Raw genomic sequence first — 18870 nt, 5'->3', positions numbered from 1 at the left:
ACATCAGAGCCACACAAAATTTCTTTCTATTCTTAAAATAGGCCAAGCTCCCTTGTGTCTTCTGGTCTCTGCACGAGGTGTCCCCTCTGCCTGGAATACTCTGTCCAGCTAATTCCTACCTACCTCCAGGCCTCAGCTGAGATATTACTTCCTCCAGGAAATCATCTGGGGTGTGTCCAACCCCAAGTCTGGAATAAGCGCCACCCCCACCTGTACTCTTGCCTGGAAGATCCCATGATCGGAGGAGCCTGGTAGGCTGCAGTCCATAGGGTCGCTAAGAGTCGGACACGACTGAGCAGCTTCACTTTCACGCATTGGAGAAGGAAATGGCAACCCACTCCAGTGTTCTTGCCTGGAGAATCTCAGGGACGGGGGAGCTTGGTGGGCTGCCGTCTATGGGGTCGCACAGAGTCCAACACGACTGAAGCGACTTAGCAGCAGCAGCAGCAGCCACCTGCAGATGCTTGCCTGGCACCGAATTCTGTCCAGCACAACCTGGATCACACCACACTACATCTACCTGCTAACTGGGCTTGTTCTCTCTCCTATTAGGTCACAAACTCCTTGCAGGCAGGGTCCAAGCCTTGTTTACTAGCACACAGCACTCAGAGTGGGCAAAAAGAAGGCCCTCCATAAATATTCCTTGAATGAACAAACATATGACTTATTCTTCTTTGCTTTATATAGCAGGTGTTCAATATACATTTTGATTAAACTTTCCACTCTCCCCTGGGCTTAGAAGTTCCTCTTTACGTTAAGCCTAAATTCTTCTTGCTGGAAAACAAGCTCCAACTGAATTTATTCCAGTTCAGTTCAGTCGCTCAGTCGTGTCCGACTCTTCGAGACCCCCGTGAATTGCAGCACGCCAGGCCTCCCTGTCCATCACCAACTCCCGGAGTTCACTCAGACTCACGTCCATCGAGTCAGTGATGTCATCCAGCCATCTCATCCTCTGTCCTCCCCTTCTCCTCCTGCCCCCAATCCCTCCCAGCATCAGAGTCTTTTCCAATGAGTCAACTCTTCGCATGAGGTGGCCAAAGTACTGGAGTTTGAGCTTTAGCACGATTTCCTCCAAAGAAATCTCAGGGCTGATCTCCTTCAGAATGGACTGGTTGGATCTTCTTGCAGTCCAAGGGACTCTCAAGAGTCTTCTCCAACACCACAGTTCAAAAGCATCAATTCTTCGGTGCTCAGCCTTCTTCACAGTCCAACTCTCACATCCATACATGACCACAGGAAAAACCATAGTCTTGACTAGATGAACCTTTGTTGGCAAAGTAATGTCTCTGCTTTTGAATATGCTATCTAGGTTGGTCATAACTTTCCTTCCAAGGAGTAAGCGTCTTTTAATTTCATGGCTGCAGTCACCATCTGCAGTGATTTTGGAGCCCAGAAAAATAAAGTCTGACACTGTTTCCACTGTTTCCCCATCTATTTCCCATGAAGTGATGGGACCGGATGCCATGATCTTCGTTTTCTGAATGTTGAGCTTTAAGCCAACTTTTTCACTCTCCACTTTCACTTTCGAATTTATTCCAGACTAGACCTAGTCAGTGCTTCCCCGCTCACCCCTGTCACTAACTACCCAACTCATTTGAGCATTTGCTCCAGCCTGCCTCAGGGAGTGTTGTGTTGTCTCAAATACATTGAAAGCGCCTGGAACAGGCCCTATGGCCAGTACTACTTCCTCGGAGCTCCCTCACCTCCACCTGCAGCTCGCCTATGTCATCCACCGACCAGGCCTCGTCATCGTTGTCATAGTTGGGCACGGTGCTGAAGCTGCCTGCCCGCTGCTCGTGGGTGATGCCGCATTCGGGCAGGTTCTCTACAGACCGGGTGCTCCGAATTCGGTTCTCGGGGATTCGGGCGGGGACACTAGTGGTGTCGAAGTTTTCACATTCGAGGACCTCCACATAGATCAGGTAGGGAGCCTGGGGGGTAGTGAGAACAGTATTTGTAATATCCCTCCACCACTGCTCTCCTCAAACTCAACCTTGGTAACACAGTCTGTCCTGCTACCCACCCCTGCACCAGCGCCTCCATCAGTCCCCAGACACCAGGAATGCCCTACTTAGGGCAGGAACTGATCCTGTGAATACATATGTAAGAGTCTGGCTGAGAGTATATAGGTCTAGCAAATGTTCAGCCGAGCTTCAAAATGTACAGAGGGTGCACCTGACCAAAACCACCCCAAACTATCAATTACCACCCATCAGAGAGGCCTGAATGCCTCTGCGGACTTGTCCTCAAAACCGAAAGACTAGGAAAAAGCTGGGCACTGTGCCCAGGATTCTAATCTTCAATACGTCTTCTGGAAAAAACAAACAAACATCTGAACCATTAGTACACATTTCAACCAGCATACTACTTTAGCTAATTCTCTCCAACGTGAACTGGGCACCTTTCTCTCCTTCTCCCTGCCCACTGTGATCAGAAAAGGTCTTAGAAACAAACATTTCTCTACTTTTATTGTTGCTGTACCTGGAAAGCCTCAGAGTTATGGAAGGGCTGGAGAAGGGCTCCCAGAAGGACTAGAAGGTGAGGAGAGTGGCTCTTCTCTGAGACAGAGCAGGAGGCAAGCTGAACACATTAGGCCTCTTTGGTCCAGAAAAACAAAGCCCAAGAACAGGGACAGGCGGGCGCTTGGAATCACAACAGAGCGGAGGTGAAGTCAAGGCTGACAGGTGCATATGAGCTATGGAGGAGTTCAGGATGCCAGGGGGGCTTCCCTGGGCCTGTACACACAGCCACGGGAGTAGAGACAGATGAGGGGTCTGGTTGAGGCCCGAGCCCACCTACCTTGTCCTTAGAATTGAGGACGACAGCCTGGGTGTGGGGCACGCGGACCACGTGGTGGTCGAAGCCAGCAGTGGGCAGCCAGACTCGGGCAGGGAGCTTGTGGTTGAGCAGGGAGAGCTCTGAGATCAGCCGCTGTGTCTTCTGCTCCTTGGTGGGGAGTGTGGCCAGCCGCTTGCCAATCGCCATCAGGGACTTGATGAATTCTCGCTCAGGAGCCAGTCTGACGGGCTACAGGGGGGTGGCGTGAAGTAAAAGATGGTGAAGAAACCATAGAAAAAAGTGGTCCTCCCACTCAGTCACAACTAGCCCCGCAGGCCAGGGGTCCCAGTGTTTCCAGTACTCCAGGGAAGGGAGACCTGACGGCCCTCTCAGGAGATCCCACCCACGCCCATCAACCTGAATTGGGAACAGGCGGAAAAGCCAGCACTGCCCTCCTTCACAGGCTGTTTCTTGACGGGAAGGGGGTGTGTGACTCCAGGTCACTCGATGCACCCCACTTCTCTTGGACTTGAGTTCCCGAGGAACTGTCCCAAGGCTCCCAGACGGACGGGAGGATGACATCCAGAGAGGTCTGCCAGGGACCCAGACAGCAATGCTGCTCACACCTGAAGTGCTTCACCCATCTCAACAACGAGGCCATCCCTCTCCCCACAGGATCCCTAGGCTGGGTGTCCAGCAGGCCCGCAGAGCTCCAGAGGGGAGCTGTGAATCAGTACCCCTCCTTTCAAAGGAGGATTCAGTCCATTCAAGTGACTCCTGCTGCTTCCACAGCACCCCCCTGCCCACCCCACAATCTCTCGCCGAGGGTCAGTGCGCATGCAGGGTATGAGGCAGGATGAGCAGACTTTGCACTAATGAGGGAACAATCAACGGGGAAAGAAAAAGCAGATGGAGGCTGGGAGGTGTGCACAGGTGGGTGGAGAAGACAGCTCCTTTCAGGCCCTCGTGCCGGCCCTGAAGGCCTGTCTCAGTGATTCCTCCTTGGATCCTCTTCCCCTACCTCTCAGGGACTAGGCTACCCACATTCGCTCCCTCCTGTGGGCTTGGCTGCTCACGCTGGGCACTTCATTCTTAGAAAGGGCAAAGTCAGTGTTGGGAGTCAGGCGGGGATGGGGAAAGAGATGGGCTCAGCTAGACATGGAAAAGGGCTCCTTTCTCAGCCTAAGTCCTTCCACCTTAAGGGGCATTTTATCAAGATGGCCACCCAGCTCCCTGGCCCATCTCTCCTCAGCTAGGCAAGGACAATCTCTCTTCCTCAAATAGAAACAGTAGTATCTCACTCACCAGGCTTCTCTCCCTCTTTGTGTGTCAAGCTCAGTTTCCCGAGTGAGAATTTCTACCCTCACCCCCTCACATTGCCATAAAGAGCTTCTTTGCAAAGCTGAGCAGTACCAGGCCCAGCTCTGCATGTGCTCAGAGCCAGGGTTCAAAGGGACAGCTCAGCTCTCAGGCTCTACCCACAGGGGACTGGCCCAGGGCCCCACACAGTAATGAAGACCCAGGTGTCTGAATCAGTCAGGAATGCTTCGGGAGGCAGGGTTGAAAAAGAGATAAAGACAGGAAGACAACAGAACTAGACCTCTGGTCCCTGGAAATATCCTAGGGGCTTCAGAGAGAGAGAAAGAAAGGAAGAGGAAATCTGGAGACTCACTCCTTCATTCATCCTGATCCCCTAATCCATCCACTCAGGTGGCAAATGGTCATGGTCCCAAAGACCCTCCACCCCAACCAATTCATAGTTATTTCAGATTAGAAACAACAGAATTCCTTCCCATCCTCAATTCAGCCTTTGGGCTGGGAGCCCCTAAGTTACGTCAGCATGTTGGAAATATGACCCCCGGCCTCGAGAGAGAGGCACTGCCACATGGGAGGAGATAGGAGTCATGACTGAAAGGGGATCAGCACAGAACAGAGAAAACTGATTGGGAAGACAAATCAAAAGTAAAACGTAAAAGAATCATCCAAACTCCCAGAGGGTCCAGCATTTCCTCTCACGTCTCTGCCCAGCAACAAGGTCCGAGACCCTGTGGGACCGGAGGGTCAGGGGTTAGTCCAGAGGGAACAAGAAAGGAGAATGAGGGTTACGAAACATCCTGGGCAGGGGGCTGGGAAAGGGAAGAACTCAGACCTGAAAGAAATGTGAAGTTAAAAAGGAAACTGGTGTGGGGAGGCGCAACGTTCCTTCAGGCCAAATCCTATTTGCTTCTCCAGTCAGTTCACCCAGCATGGGGCCTGGCATTTGGAAGACACTGAATAAGTATTTGATGGTCTGACGGCAGAAGCCACAGGGAAAGGGTGCTGGGTGGGAGAAACAGGATCCTGGGGGTTTCTGCCAAGCAGCTCTTGGCTTCAATCCAGGGGTAAATTCTACCTCTCTCCCAGCTGTTTGCTCTAGAGAACCAAGAGCTGGGGGCTGCGTTGCACTACAACCCAGCTGTCCTGGGAGAAGGATCAACTGAGCCCCCTCAGCACTGGCAACGAAGAGCAGGGGCTCCTCCAGGTCTCGGAGGCCTGGGAGTTAGGGGCTGAAGTCCCAGGAAGAAAAGGCAACTTTTAACTCCAGCCTTGACCTGGGGACTCAGAAGACCTGGGGACGGAGAGGAAATGCGGCCATGGGGGGAGCCTGCCACCCAGTCCCAGCCTGGCCCGACTTACGGAACTGAATGAATTATCAATACTCTCGGTGCTGGAGGAGAGCTCCTGGGAAAGGGCCGGAGGGCAAGGGGGAGAAGAAAGGGGCAGGGAGGGAAGGGAGAGAGACAAAGGCATAGAATTTAGCTCCAACCTGGATCATAACTGTTTCTCTTTATGCAGCTCTACCCTTCTGCTTTAATGAAAGAAAGTCAGCCCACAAATGCCACTTGCCTAGATTCTTGACATTGTGGAAGATGCTAGAAAGCTAGCGTAGACCTTGAGGTCAGAAGGGTTGAAGAGGTAGTGGCCTCTGCTTTTCATTTCCTGCCCTTCTGTTCTTGCCTGCACAAGCCTTCCTTCTAGGAAAAAATCCTACAGCTGGATCCGTCAGGGAGGCAGGTACCTTGATGCTGCAAAGCTTTCCTGCTTCCTCTTTATTCACTCACATGCTCAACCAACCCCTTCTCCATGGAGACCACCATTGAGACTGAATTTAACAAGCTGCATGGCCCCCATACCAGAAATCCCATGTTCCTCAAGCTTCTTGGAGATGTCAAGGAGAAAGCAGAGCTAACCTTTCAGTGCCAGGTACATCTCCTCTCTAATCAGCCTCATTATCACCCTGGGAAACCCAATCCCACCCCTGAATCATGTGATGAGGGCTAGCAGGGACCCAGGAGCATGAAACGTCTGTGCTAGGTGCTGCTGGGAGTTAAGGACGAGTAACTCTCTTCCCTACCAAACTTCTGTGGGCTTCCGATCAGGCCGTTTCATGTGACACTCAATAAACTACAATTTTTGGATGTAAGCTGAGAAGCCAGGTCCCAACTGAATCCGTCTGAGAAAGCTGAGTGGCTGGCTGCTCCACAGCAGCTGTCCTAGTCCCAGTTCGGGGGAGTTAGCTAAAACTCACCCCATTCCTGTCTTACTAGTGTCTGCGAGCAAAACAGGGACAGGACTGGTGCTGCAAGTCACTGAGTGGCTCTGCTGCGCTCGTGCACAGGCCCACCCTGGGTTCTGTCCACCAAGGTCTCCCAGGACAGGGAGAGGGGCAATATGGGTACACGGTGCACAGGAAGGGAGGGTCCTGGACTCGAGAGACAAAGTCAAAGCCGCTCTCAGGGCAGGAGGGCAGTGGTCACTGAGCTACTCTGCAATCAGAATTTCAAGCATCTACTTAATTCGATTCCACGGTTTACATTCTATTCCAGCTGGAGGCCCTCTTGTTGGGTCTTTCTTTAAAGAATCTGGAGAGAGTGGCACTTTGAAGAAGTCAAGCTGTACACTCTCCCAAGGCCACAGCTCTTCTGCTTGGAGGGGAGTGGTGGTGGGAGGGAGCACCAAGGCAGCCAGGATGCGCAGGCTGATGATGACTTGCTGGCTCAATCTCTACCCCGGAGTTGGGTGGGGAAGGAACAGTAGGCAGGATTTGGGTTCCACAAGCCCCGTGCCAGCTGCTTCTACAGACAGGACGGTCCTGTCTGACTCATTAACAGCCTTGGGGGCAGGGAGATATACCATGAACTGCTCCTCTCTCCTCCTCTGGAGACTTGAGTCACTCAAACTGAGTCAGCTCTTAGGAGAGAAGCTTGAGGCCAAGAAGCTGACATCACACTCTATCGGGCTGGAAGGCCTCTTGGGCTTCCAGTGTGATATACAGATTTCTCTGTACAAAGGTTATAGCCCTGAGAAGACAAGGCTGATCTACATTACAGGGGGAACGTGTTGGGTGGGGGTAGGATCTAAATCACTCCGTTCCCTGAGCCCCCACCCTAGGCCAAAATATCCACCAAGTGGTTACAACTGGAAAGGAAAACTACCTGCCCCACTTAAGAGCTCCCTGACGAGGTTGAGAAAAACTGCTCTGAAGGGCTGGGCTGGGCAGTGGGTGGGAGCAGGAGCGGGAGGAGATGGGAGAAATCAGTGCTGGAGCCCTTTACTTGTAGGGAAGAGTGTAAAGGATTCCTCATTAAAAAACAGAACCCTCTGTGAAATGTGGGGAGAGAAGAACTCTGCTGGGAGACCCTAGGCAGGAAGAGACTGCACGAGCACCTGGGATTCTTCTTGGAGTCCTCGCTTCACCCTCCAGAGGGTCCCTGCTGGTGGTGGGAGCACAGTATTAAACTCAGAGCCCACGGGGAAAGCCAGAGAGGGCGAACAGGGTGTCTCTCCTTTGAGAGTCTCTATTCAGACCTTAGATAATCCTGCGTTTTGTTTTAGTGAGCTGTATACTTCCTTCTCACGTACAGGAATCAACATTTCAAGAGAGTCACCAGAAAATCGCTAGAACTAAGAAATTCAGTAAAGTTTCAGGATACAAAATTGAAGAGTCACAAACCAAACAACTTCCTAGATAATGGGATCTCCCTATTACTTTGTAAGTTCCTGGAGGAAAGGACAGCATTTTATTCTACATCCCTGCTGCTTCCAGCACAGGCTCTGCGTGGACAAGCTTGAGAACTACAGGCTGAGTGAATGAATGTTGTATGACAGGGGAGGTGGACAATTAGAAGAAAGAAAACCAATACTTGGAAGACAAAGGCCTTGAAAGATGTATCTTCGAAAAGTCAAAGGGGTTTGGAGAGACCTCTGGGCTGAAGACTCCAACGCTTAGACTCCTGGTGACTCTCACTCTCACATTTCCTGGGGAGCCACAGTGGATTCTGGTGTCTCTTTCTGCTAGCATCATATAACCTGGGAGTGGTGTCTCCTTTCGTCCCTGGATCTACTGACCCAGGAAAAAGGAGCCAGGTTGGGAAGAATGGCAGCTGGAGAAGCCAATCTAGAGGATTTTAGCATTCACAGAATACCTGTGTCTCAGCATCACCCCAAATCCCATCCTAGGCAGTAGTGGGCTGCAAGAGGGACTAAGGATCAACACAGAGGACAGAAAGCCCAAGGCCTCAGTTTTCCTGGCCCTAAGATGAGTACTACAAAATGCCCACGGAGAAAAGCCAAGAGGCGCCTGACACGAGGCACCAAGGGATTCACTTACAGCTGCTCACACTCATACCACTACAGGCTTGACCCCAAGAGGAGCTCCCAAACCCTGCATGACCTCAGTCCCACCAGCTCTGGATGATTCTTCTTGCTCTCCAACAGCCTCCTTTCATGACCCTGGGCTTCCTGCCAAGCTCAACTGGAAATGAAAATGGTCCATTCTGGTTCTGAGAACAGCTGGGCCCTGCCTGTTCATGGGCGTGGAAACCTTCATGGCTAAGGCCTAGGCTGTTCTTCCCCGTGTGGACTCTGATAGCTGAGGCTGGGTGTGACAGACACTGGTTGAGAAACTTGAGGCAAATCATCTAACCCCTCTGTTTCCTCAGTGGTAAAACAATACCTGTCTCTTAACGTTGTTGTGAGGATTAAATGTAAAATATCTGACATGACGCTTGGCACGTACTAAGTGCTCAGTAAATGTATCACAACACCAAATTTCCAGACAGACCAGGCTCTGTATTCTCTTTCCCTCCTGCCTTTCCCTGCCCTAGTCACTCTGACCTCTTTACTTGAAAGAAGTCCCATTGTATCAAAAATGTGGGTGGGTTGTGGGCCCCAGAGAGGCAGATGCCAGCACCATGGCTACACGCATTCTCCAGCAAGTGCAAATGCCTCAGTCTTTTCTCCCTTCTTCCCTAAGGCTAGGCTGGCAGCCAGATGGGAGCCTGGCTGGTGGGGAGTCGGGTGGGGTGGGGACTGGGGGACCATTTTCTGGCTGGGACATTAGGTAGGTCACTAACACTTGGTTGTTCATGGGGCAAGTTTCCCTGCTCTCTGTCCAGATGTGGAATAAATGGTGTGTATGAAGCCCGGCGTGCTGCATCCACGGGGTCGCCAAGAGTCGGACACGACTTAGAGACTGAACAATATGACCAGCTGGTGGCTTATCTCACCCCACTCTGTATCCTAAATGGGACACCCCGACTGCTGCTTTCTCTTCTTGGGTTCAGGTCCTTGACTCGACACTGGGTGTGCCCAAGATTTACTCTGTATCAGGACTGCTTCCCTCTTCCTTCTGTGCTTCTCCCAAATGATATGGGAAAGAGACAAGCAAGACAGCCCTTCCCCCAAGGAAAGGCAGGCGGGAAGGCATTCTGCAGATGCCTCAGTGACAGGGAATGAACCTTACCCTTATGTCAACAAGGAGCAGGATCTCCAGGGAGTGAGGGAGAGGGATTATGAAGAGCAGTGGCCAGGGGAATGAAGCTGAGGGTCTACTTATCATCTCCCCTCCCCCAGCACGCACAGAATTCACACACAGAACCCCTTTTCCTCCCCGCCATGGTTGCTGCTTTGAGAGGACCTGGTGGATATCCCAGGGTTCAAGTCAGGCTGGGGAGGCTCTCTGCCACAGTTCTCAGGAAGTAAAAGGATGGTAGTGCAATTTAGTAAAAACCCACTGGACAGTCAGGAGTATCAGCCTTGCTACTAAGCTATACGACCTGAGGCAAGTCACTTTATCTCCCTGGGTCTCTGAGTTCTTCCTTTGTAAGACGAGGCAGCTGGAATACATGAATCCTAAGGTCTTTTTTCCATTCTAACATTCCATCTTTAATTGGTGAAATGAAACAGAGGGAAGGAGTGAAACGGACAGAGTAACCCTGAACCAGACATCCTGTCTCCATGCCACCTGGCTTGCCCGTCCGTCCCGCCCGGGAATTTTACCTCGTCCTCATTCTCCACTTTAGGGTTGCTGGCTGTTCGTTTCAAGTTGCTGCTGAGACTTATGCTGGCGGTGGCATCTGACTTAGAGCGCTGGTGGGTCCTTTTAGAGGGAGACAGCCCTGTGTCGGGGGCTGGGCTCAAGGAGGGCAGCTCCCTCTTTCGGTGAGCGGGCTTCAGCTCATCTGAGAGGATCAGCTTCCGTAGCTTGGTCCCACGGGAGTGTCGCTGAGTGGAAATGTGCATGTCTGAAGAGTAGGCCCCCAGCAACAGAGCACACTGGAGGGAAAAGTTAATGCTCTGGCGGCAGCGGTGGACTATGTAGGGCTTGATGGCATCACCCACGTCCTCGTCCATGTGGATGTACATGTTAAGCAACTGGGGCAGATAGAAGTCCACATCCTCATTACGAAAGCAGAAGAGCCGGTTGCCAATGTAGGCCTGCACTCCAGGCTCCTTGGAGTTATACAGGTATGAAATGGCCATGGAGATGTCAAACAGTTTCGACTCAAACAGCCTCAGCAGCCAAGACTGTTTGGCCGAGTTGTTCTGCCGCCGCCTTCTTGCTCCCTTGGCTGTGCCTGAGGCCACCGTGGCCCCCATCTCATCTTCCTCCTCCCTTATCTGGGCGGGTGGGTCGTCCAGGCAACGGATCTCGCTGTCCACACCATCCCCATTGACCAGCTCCAGGGGGGTGCCTCTGCTAGAGATGGCCACGCCTCCATGCAAGAGCTTGACTTTCTCCAGCACCTCCTGGCAGGCCTTCTGGGCCACCTCAGGGTCAATCACCGAGAGCTCCCCGACCCCCTCCGTGATGACACTTAGCAAGGAGCCCCCATTATTCCCTGGTGGGCCAGGAGCGGGCTCAGAAGTTGGCTTCAGGGGGGCAGGCTCCACTATCGTGTCTCCCATGGCCACAGCCAGACTTTGAGCTTCCAAGCTAGAGAAGGAAGGAGGGAGAAAGGAAGAGAAAGGGAGACACACACACACACCATTAGTGGTGCCAACCTCAGGTCTGGCCCTCACCAGGACACCTTCCCAGGCATCCCCTCTCTTTATGTCTTCCGGGACTCATTCAAACTCAGATGAAAAGTCATCCCCTCCCAGGAAGCTTACCCTGACTCCCACCTTCCACCTCCGACCCCTACATTACTCTTCACTCCTTCTGTGCTTGGTTACTCAATTTAGCCTCTGTTCTTAACTTGTATTTGTTAAATGTTGCTTTATGTTTGTTATGTTTATATAGGTTTACAAATTCTTCAGATAGACTGGGAAGCAATTCTGGTCTTAATTCTCTTGTCCCCACTCTTCAAATGCTTTTTTCTCCCTCCATGCTCTTCCGATATCTCCCTCAAATACCTTGCCAGTAACCTTTATGTTTTCCTCTTTAAACTGTATTTTGTTCCTCATGTAACACTCCATACACAGGTCCTGAACATCTCACCTTTATTTAGTGCTAAAATCTTGATGTGTTTTTCCAGTTATAGATACTTTTCTTACCTTCCTTTTTAGACTCAATGCACCCAAAAAATAATGGCCAGCAACCACCATACCAGGCTTTACCGAGAAGAAAATAGCTCAGAAACATCCATCGTCAGCCCTGCTGAGGTGTGCCATTTCTCTGCTCGTCTGAGGACATGACATCATGCTCCCTTCCTCCAGTGCTGTGGCAGCTGAAGGATGGTGGGAAAACTCCTGAACTGGGACTCAAACAGGCTGAGATTCAAAATCTAGGCTCTGCCAGTATGTGTGTAAACTTAGGCAAACCACCTATCTTCCGAGTTTGTTTCCTCAACTGTAAAATGGGAAGAAACATGTCTATTTCTTAATGTCACTGTGTATTAACAAAGTGAGTAACTTTATGTGTGCGAAAGAACTAACATGTCTGTCCCTGGCCCACAGTGTGTGTGTGTGTGTGTGTGAGTCACTGTTGTGTCCAACTCTTTGCGACCCTATGGACTATAGCCCACCAGGCTTCTCTGTCCATGGAATTCTCCAGGCAAGAAAAGTGGAGTGGACTGCCATTCTCTTCTTCAGAGGAACTTCCCAACCCAGGGATCGAACCCTGGTCTCCTGCCTCGCAGGCAGATTCTTTACTGTTTGAACTACAAGGAAGTCTAGTACAGGCACACAGTAGTACTCTACAAATGCTGCTAAGTCGCTTCAGTCGTGTCCGACTCTGTGCGACCCCATAGACGGCAGCCCACCAGGCTCCCCTGTCCCTGAGATTCTCCAGGCAAGAACACTGGAGTGGGTTGCCATTGCCTTCTCCAATGCAGGAAAGTGAAAAGTGAAAGTGAAGTCGCTCAGTCGTGTCCGACTCTTAGCGACCCCATGGACTGCAGCCCATCAGGCTCCTCCGCCCATGGGATTTTCCAGGCAAGAGTACTGGAGTGGGGTGCCATCGCCCTCTCTGCTACCAATGCTAGTTAAATCCTAATCACCTAAAAGGTTAATAAACTATGCACGTGCACATGCCTATGTTGTTTATAAGGAGAGTGACTTAGTTTTCTGTGAGCCCTCTTCTATCCCAACCCCACTTTCCCCCATCCTCATACACACACTCCAAGAACTGGAGGGGCTGTGAGAAGACAAAAAGATAGGCTGGAAGCCATGTGTCCAGAATCTCCAAAGGAGAAGAAAACATACAACCAACAATTCCTCTCTGGAGGAATCAGAAGGAAAGTCAGTGAGAGGACACCTGATAAACGCCACTGCCTGCCTAGAATGATTCTTCAGAGACTCACTAAATCCAGATCAGGAGAATCAGTGCAGAACAGGAGGAAATCTCAAAGCAAGGACTGGGAGAGGTACACTATATTAATGTCAGATTGACGCAGCTCCAGAGTCTGGCTGTAGGTAGCAAAGGACTCAAGAGGCCTCATCACAAATACATATAGCGTGCGGCTACGTCACACTCAAGAGCATGAGCAGGAGGAAGGCAGAAGCAGTTGTGGAGCTGGAAGGCAGGTAATTTCCAACTGATAGTGACATCAACGAACCTGATAAGTGGGGACTGACCCTAGTGAACCCAAGTAAGTGGAAGGAGGCTCAAGATACAGACTCTCTAGTCACTCTGCAAAGCCTGAGTTTCCACTGCTACTCTTTCAGTGCCTCTTCTTGAACCTCTGAAATGTTAAGACTCAAGGTTACCTTCATCTGCCCAACATACATAGTCCAGCTTGCTCTCGCCCAGCAGTCAACCACTAACGTTGTGCAGGAAGATGGATGGAGAACTCTTAAGTTCTCAAGGAGTATTTAAAAAAAAAAGGCTAATTCAGTTTATTTTTCGCCTAACTCTGTCAAGCAAGAAGTTCATCCCCCAATTAAATTTCTCTGATGCAGTCTGAGACTGGAATCAGCAAGAAGGTGGCGACTCTTTCACTATGCTCTTTCCCAAATGAGGCAGTGACCTCTGAGCAGCAGAACCGGCATGGCCGCCTCTGCCCATGTGGATCTGTCTCTACTCGCAGCTGTGGGTCGCACAGGAATAATAAGAGGGAAGTGTTCATCAGTACCTGCTGCAACTCTGTAGCGCCCTGCACCAAGGGTTCTCAGATTCCTCAAATTCATCTGGGGCCACTACTACCCTTTAGGTCTGCTTAGACACTCACAAAACAGACTCAGATCACTTTATATAACCAACTCTTTTTTTTTTCAATCTCTCTATGCTTGGCACATGATTCTCTTTTCCTCTACTCCAGAGATTTTCAAGACACCAAAAGCTCCTAAAAGACCACTTATTAAAACTTCCAAGGGAAAAGAAGTTCAGACATCCTCCCACATACAGCATTTCAGATTTCACTAGGAAATACAGACGATCTGGAAATGGTCACAACTGGGATTACTACTGGCACCAGGAAGGAAGGCGAGGAGGCCATCATTTCTTTTATCCCAGGGTTGAGCTAGAAATCCCATATTACAGTATTTAGGGGACTTGCCCACTGAACAGAACAGGTCCCCCATTTGACAACCTTTACTCCCCAGGGAACAGATAATGTCAAGAGGAGGAGGAAAAGCAAACTCCTCTCCTGTAAAGGGCAGCTCTGCCACTAGAAACCACCAAACAGGAGTTTGGCTTCCCTCCTGGCCTTCCTGAGCCTCAGGAACTGCCTGCCTCTGAAGCAACTCATGGGGAGAAGGAGGAGCTGAAGGAAATGGTTGTTTTGGTAATTTAGGCAATAAGAAATAAGAAATGGATTTTTCAAAACCTAAATTCAGATATGGTCTTTAACATCAGTTAATTCATTCTGAAATGCAAAGAAAATATAGCTTTGATGAGTAACTGTTCTAAAGAGAGTGAAAGGACTAGAAAGCAAAAAAGGAAGAAACGGTTTCTGTATTCACCACCTTTCCCCTTTTAAGTCAGAGAACTAGAAAAACCCCAGAGAAGAAAATCCAAACCTTTAATATCAAAAGACTCCTATGGCTCTCAAGGACACAGACAACTGAGGCTCCACACTTCACACTGGGAGCCTAAAGTGGCCTTCCGGTGAGGCTAGAAGGGAACTGAAGAGGTGTACCATGGCCCAGACTAGCAGCTAGCTTCTCGGAAAGGGGTGTGTGTGGGAGGGGGACGGGAATATTGACAACCAACTGGCTCCACACCTGATGTCTGGGCAAAGAAGGGAATCCTCAGGTGAGCATCAGAGGGCTGCTCAGGGCCAAGCAGAGAACAGCAGGGAAGGAGGACGGAGAGGCACACGTGCATGTCTTCTGTGACTGAGCATCCAAGTCTGCAGAAGATTCTGGGGGTAGGGAACGCTATCACTTAACTTGGCTTCTTGCTTCTCATCACCTCAAAAGATTCTAGACAAACAACCCTCCACTGGCCTCCATGAAACAACTTGGTGGATTGGTCTCTGCTAGGACAAGATGTAAAGAGCCCCAAATCAATTTCCTCACACAGTTAATCACCATCCCCTTCTTGAAATCTTTTTCCACGAATTAGATAAACATGACTGCTTCAGATTGGTCCTCATGTTTTTAATATGTTCCTGTATTTTCATAGAATGACCCTTAAGAGATCATCTTATTTATTGCTTTACCTCCAAACAGAAAGGTGAGCTCAATTTTCCATCACCTTTTAAAAGATCCCTCTGGAAAAAAAAAAAGATCCCTTTGAGATGGAGAGATGGATCATGTGAACCGGAAAAAAGAGTAGTGGAGACAATATCTTCATCCTACAAGGTAGTTAAGAGAGGCTATTAAAAGTTAATGGATAGGGTGGGAGGTGGGAGGGAGGGGACATATGTGTACCTATGGCTGATTCACACTGATGTATGGCAGAAACCAACACAATATTGTAAAGCAATTATCCTCTAATTAAAAATAAATAATTTTTTAAAAAGTTAACGGAAAGGAGGTTCAAATATGTCATTTAAAAGTACTCAGGCTTCCAGTAGAAACAAAAACAACATATAAACAAGAGAAGTATGAATCTTCTGAAACACAGTCTTCTTTTGTAATGATTAATAAACCAAAAAACAGAAGAACAAAAATTTTATCTAAAGCTCTGGCAATAACTGTCAGAGAGAAACACTAAAATAACTAAGAGGTTATCTTCAGGAGTAGGGATAAAGGGAAAGGGACTATTGATTTTCATCATAAATTCTTTAAGTACCACTGGATTCGTTACCAAATGCACATATGTCTTTAATAATAATTTTTAAAAAGAAGCAACCTAGATGTCCATCAGCAGATGAATGGATAAGAAAACTGTGGTACATATACACAATGGAGTATTACTCAGCCATTAAAAAGAATACATTTGAATCAGTTCTAATGAGGTGGATGAAACTGGAGCCTATTATACAGAGTGAAGTAAGCCAGAAAGAAAAACACCAATACAGTATACTAAAGCATATATATGGAATTTAGAAAGATGGTAACAATAACCCTGTATACGAGACAGCAAAAGAGACACTGATGTATAGAACAGTCTTATGGACTCTGTGGGAGATGGAGAGGGTGGGAAGATTTGGGAGAATGGCATTGAAACTTGTAAAATATCATGTATGAAACGAGTTTCCAGTCCAGGTTCGATGCATGATACTGGATGCTTGGGGCTAGTGCACTGGGACGACCCAGAGGGATGGTATGGGGAGGGAGGAGGGAGGAGGGTTCAGGATGGGGAACACATGTATACCTGTGGCGGATTCATTTTGATATTTGGCACTAACACAATTATGTAAAGTTTAAAAATAAAATAAAATTAAAAAAAAAAAAAAAGAAGAAGCTGCTCTTCAAAAGGGACTTCTAATCATCCTAAGCTGCCTGTTCTGCTCCTGAGGACTCCCTCTTCATGTCTCAAAGTCTAACTCAAACCTTTCTTTAAGGAGGTCTTAGCTCATCCTTCCCTCTTAACCTCAATGGTAAAAATGGAGTTTGAGTACAACCCTTCCCTTGTAGAAACACAGAACCAAGCCATCAAACAGGCTCGAGCCCTACCAGGAACCAGGTAAATGCTGACCCAAGGTCCCAAGGCAGAGTGGCATTAGGGGATAGGGTAGGGAGAACAGTGGTCTCAGGGAAGTTAAGTCAATATTGAATGAAGTGGAGAAATCTGTTCAGGGCTCTAGAGCTGGTATAAGTAGATACCAGCCAGACAGCCCAAGCCAGCTCTGGGAGCCCCTGGTGTAACTGACAGATGGCAAAGAAAGCAACCTGTACACTCACCTCTCTCTGAACTGTTCCTCCCCACCACAAGCTCCAAATGCACTTGAACTAGGCTCTCTCCGGTCTCATGCGACTTACTGAAAGGTCCCTCTCAAGCTTCTTCCCCAAATTAGACAATCTCAATTTGCTGCTTTGGATAGTGTTCAGCAAATGTGTCCTCACACAGTGTGGACCCAGCTCTGAGAAGGAAGCAGAGCAACTAGGAGGAATATGACTTATCTTTAGGGGTGCTCCCAAGGAGCAAAGCTGCTCCTAAAAAGGGGACTTATGAACTCGGACACTGGCTGGCTAACGAGGAGGCAGAAAAAGGGGGAAGTGGGACAAGGTAGCATGATTACTTTCAAACAGGCTTAGAGTAGGAAGATGAAGGGAACTTCACGTGTCCTTTTCACTACTGGAGGCCAAGAGAGAGACATGGTATACAGGTGAGCAACTAGCTTCCTAAGTCCCAACTCAATCCAAGTGTTCTTTTCCAGCCAGTTTCCTCAAAGGATTTTCCCACAAACGTACTTTACGCCTACAGAATCTGGAGTTATGGCTCAAGAACAAGAGCAAGAGCAAAGCTGGTCAGCAACTTGAAGCAGTGGGGAAACAAATCAAGGCAGATGAAAGAGTCAGGCCTGGAGCTTGCCTTTCAAACTGATTTACTCCCATGGTTGGAGACTAGAAAGGTTGAACAGAGAGACCAGAATGAAGGAAAATTCTCAGAACTGAATCACTACTAATAAATACCTTGTGTCTGAGGAACCCTGTGTTTTGTAAACAAATAATGAAGTCAAAAATTTTCCCCCACATTGTGCTATGTGCCTATTACTGTACCTATGCCTATAGAGTGGACCATTTTCCCAAAAAAAGTCACGCTAAAGGTCAAGTGAAGAAGTCACATCCTGAACTCAGGAGTCCTGATTCTCAATATACATGCTCTTTCCATTGGCTCATGTTCCTTTTCCCAGTTACCCCCTGACCAAATCCACTCCAGGCTTAAGGTCTTACGGAATCAACCAAAACCATTCTAGTAAAGCCACTGAGAGTAAACCGATTCCTCTTAGGGGTGGGAAGACACTATATTCTGTGATCCCTCTAAGACAAGCCTAAAATTAAATTATCCAAAACAAAATTTCTCACAACCTCATTCAGTTTCCATGCAGGCCTGTTCATTCCTCCAGCAAAGTGTAATCTGATAGGAACTGCTTCAAACTTGCTCCATCCTTCTGAAACACCCTCTGTCCAGAGAAAAGCCTGAGACAGCTGAGGCTCCCCCCTCCTCCCAACACATCTTCTTAGCTCAAGGTTTAGTTGATCCTGAAATAAGTGGTATGTAAAGGTAGAGTGACAGAGAACACATAAAGACCACAGGGAAAACAGTACCACAAGGATCAGCAAAACCCTTGAAACTCGAGGGAGGTGTCAAAGTTGGAAATCCTGAATGGGAAGGAGCACTGTCAGATCTCTCTTCTACAGGAACAAACCTCCAGAGGTTGGGAGATCTGAGGAAGGGTCGAGAAAAGCTAAAGAGTTACAGGAATCATTAAGTACTTTAGAGAAGAAAGGATTAAGGTCAAAGCAGAATGTAAACAGCACTTTGGGAATGATGGTGAGGGCCTGAGATCCCTTAAGGAGAAGGAATAGACAATTCTTGGAAGCCAGGAGCTGGGTGGGTGGGTGGCAGTGAGGTAATGGAATTAGAAGCAGCAGAGGAAGAGACGGCCACAGAGGCCCGGGAAGCAGGGGTTGGGGATGCACAGAGACATCGGAGTTAAGGGGCAAAACAGGAAAAGGGATAAAGGCAGAGGCCGTGGGAAAGGGGGCTGGGGCACAGACAATGAGGAAAGACAAACAAGGATGGACCCCATAAAAGGCATCGTGATGTGGAAAGGCTTGACGACTTAAGAGAAGAGAATTCGGGACGGAGGCAACAGGGATAAGCGTGAGGGAGGGGGGAATCCCCGGCAGAGGGAGGAGCTAAACAGAAGAGGAAGCCAAAAAGCAGGGGAGGACCCCAGGTTCGGGAAGAAAGGTGGAGAAGGAACCCGGGGTGCAGGTGTCACCGGGAGGATAGTTTTGTAGTCGAACCCAGGTGTGGGGGCGGGGGAGGCT

At 49.1% G+C, this 18870-nt stretch overlaps 1 protein-coding gene across 1 annotated transcript in view; it reads right to left on the bottom strand.

Annotated features, from left to right (window-relative positions):
- PI4KB (phosphatidylinositol 4-kinase, catalytic, beta) overlaps positions 1 to 18870 on the bottom strand; it is a 28455-nt gene extending 9585 nt beyond the window's left edge. The window contains exons 1-5 of the mRNA XM_010857516.1: positions 17902 to 18870; positions 10099 to 11035; positions 5455 to 5499; positions 2800 to 3027; positions 1704 to 1931 (exon numbers count right to left, since the gene is read on the bottom strand). Of these exons, the coding sequence (XP_010855818.1) occupies positions 1704 to 1931; positions 2800 to 3027; positions 5455 to 5499; positions 10099 to 11035; positions 17902 to 17906 (1443 nt within the window). The 5' untranslated portion in view covers positions 17907 to 18870. The remainder of the gene's footprint in view (positions 1 to 1703; positions 1932 to 2799; positions 3028 to 5454; positions 5500 to 10098; positions 11036 to 17901) is intronic.

The sequence above is a fragment of the Bison bison genome, unplaced genomic scaffold, assembly GCF_000754665.1.
Source record: "Bison bison bison isolate TAMUID 2011002044 unplaced genomic scaffold, Bison_UMD1.0 scf7180017864381, whole genome shotgun sequence".
Classification (NCBI taxonomy): Eukaryota; Metazoa; Chordata; class Mammalia; order Artiodactyla; family Bovidae; genus Bison; species Bison bison.
The sequence above is the reverse complement of the archived record's forward strand: the minus strand, read 5'-3'. Positions and strand labels throughout refer to the sequence as shown.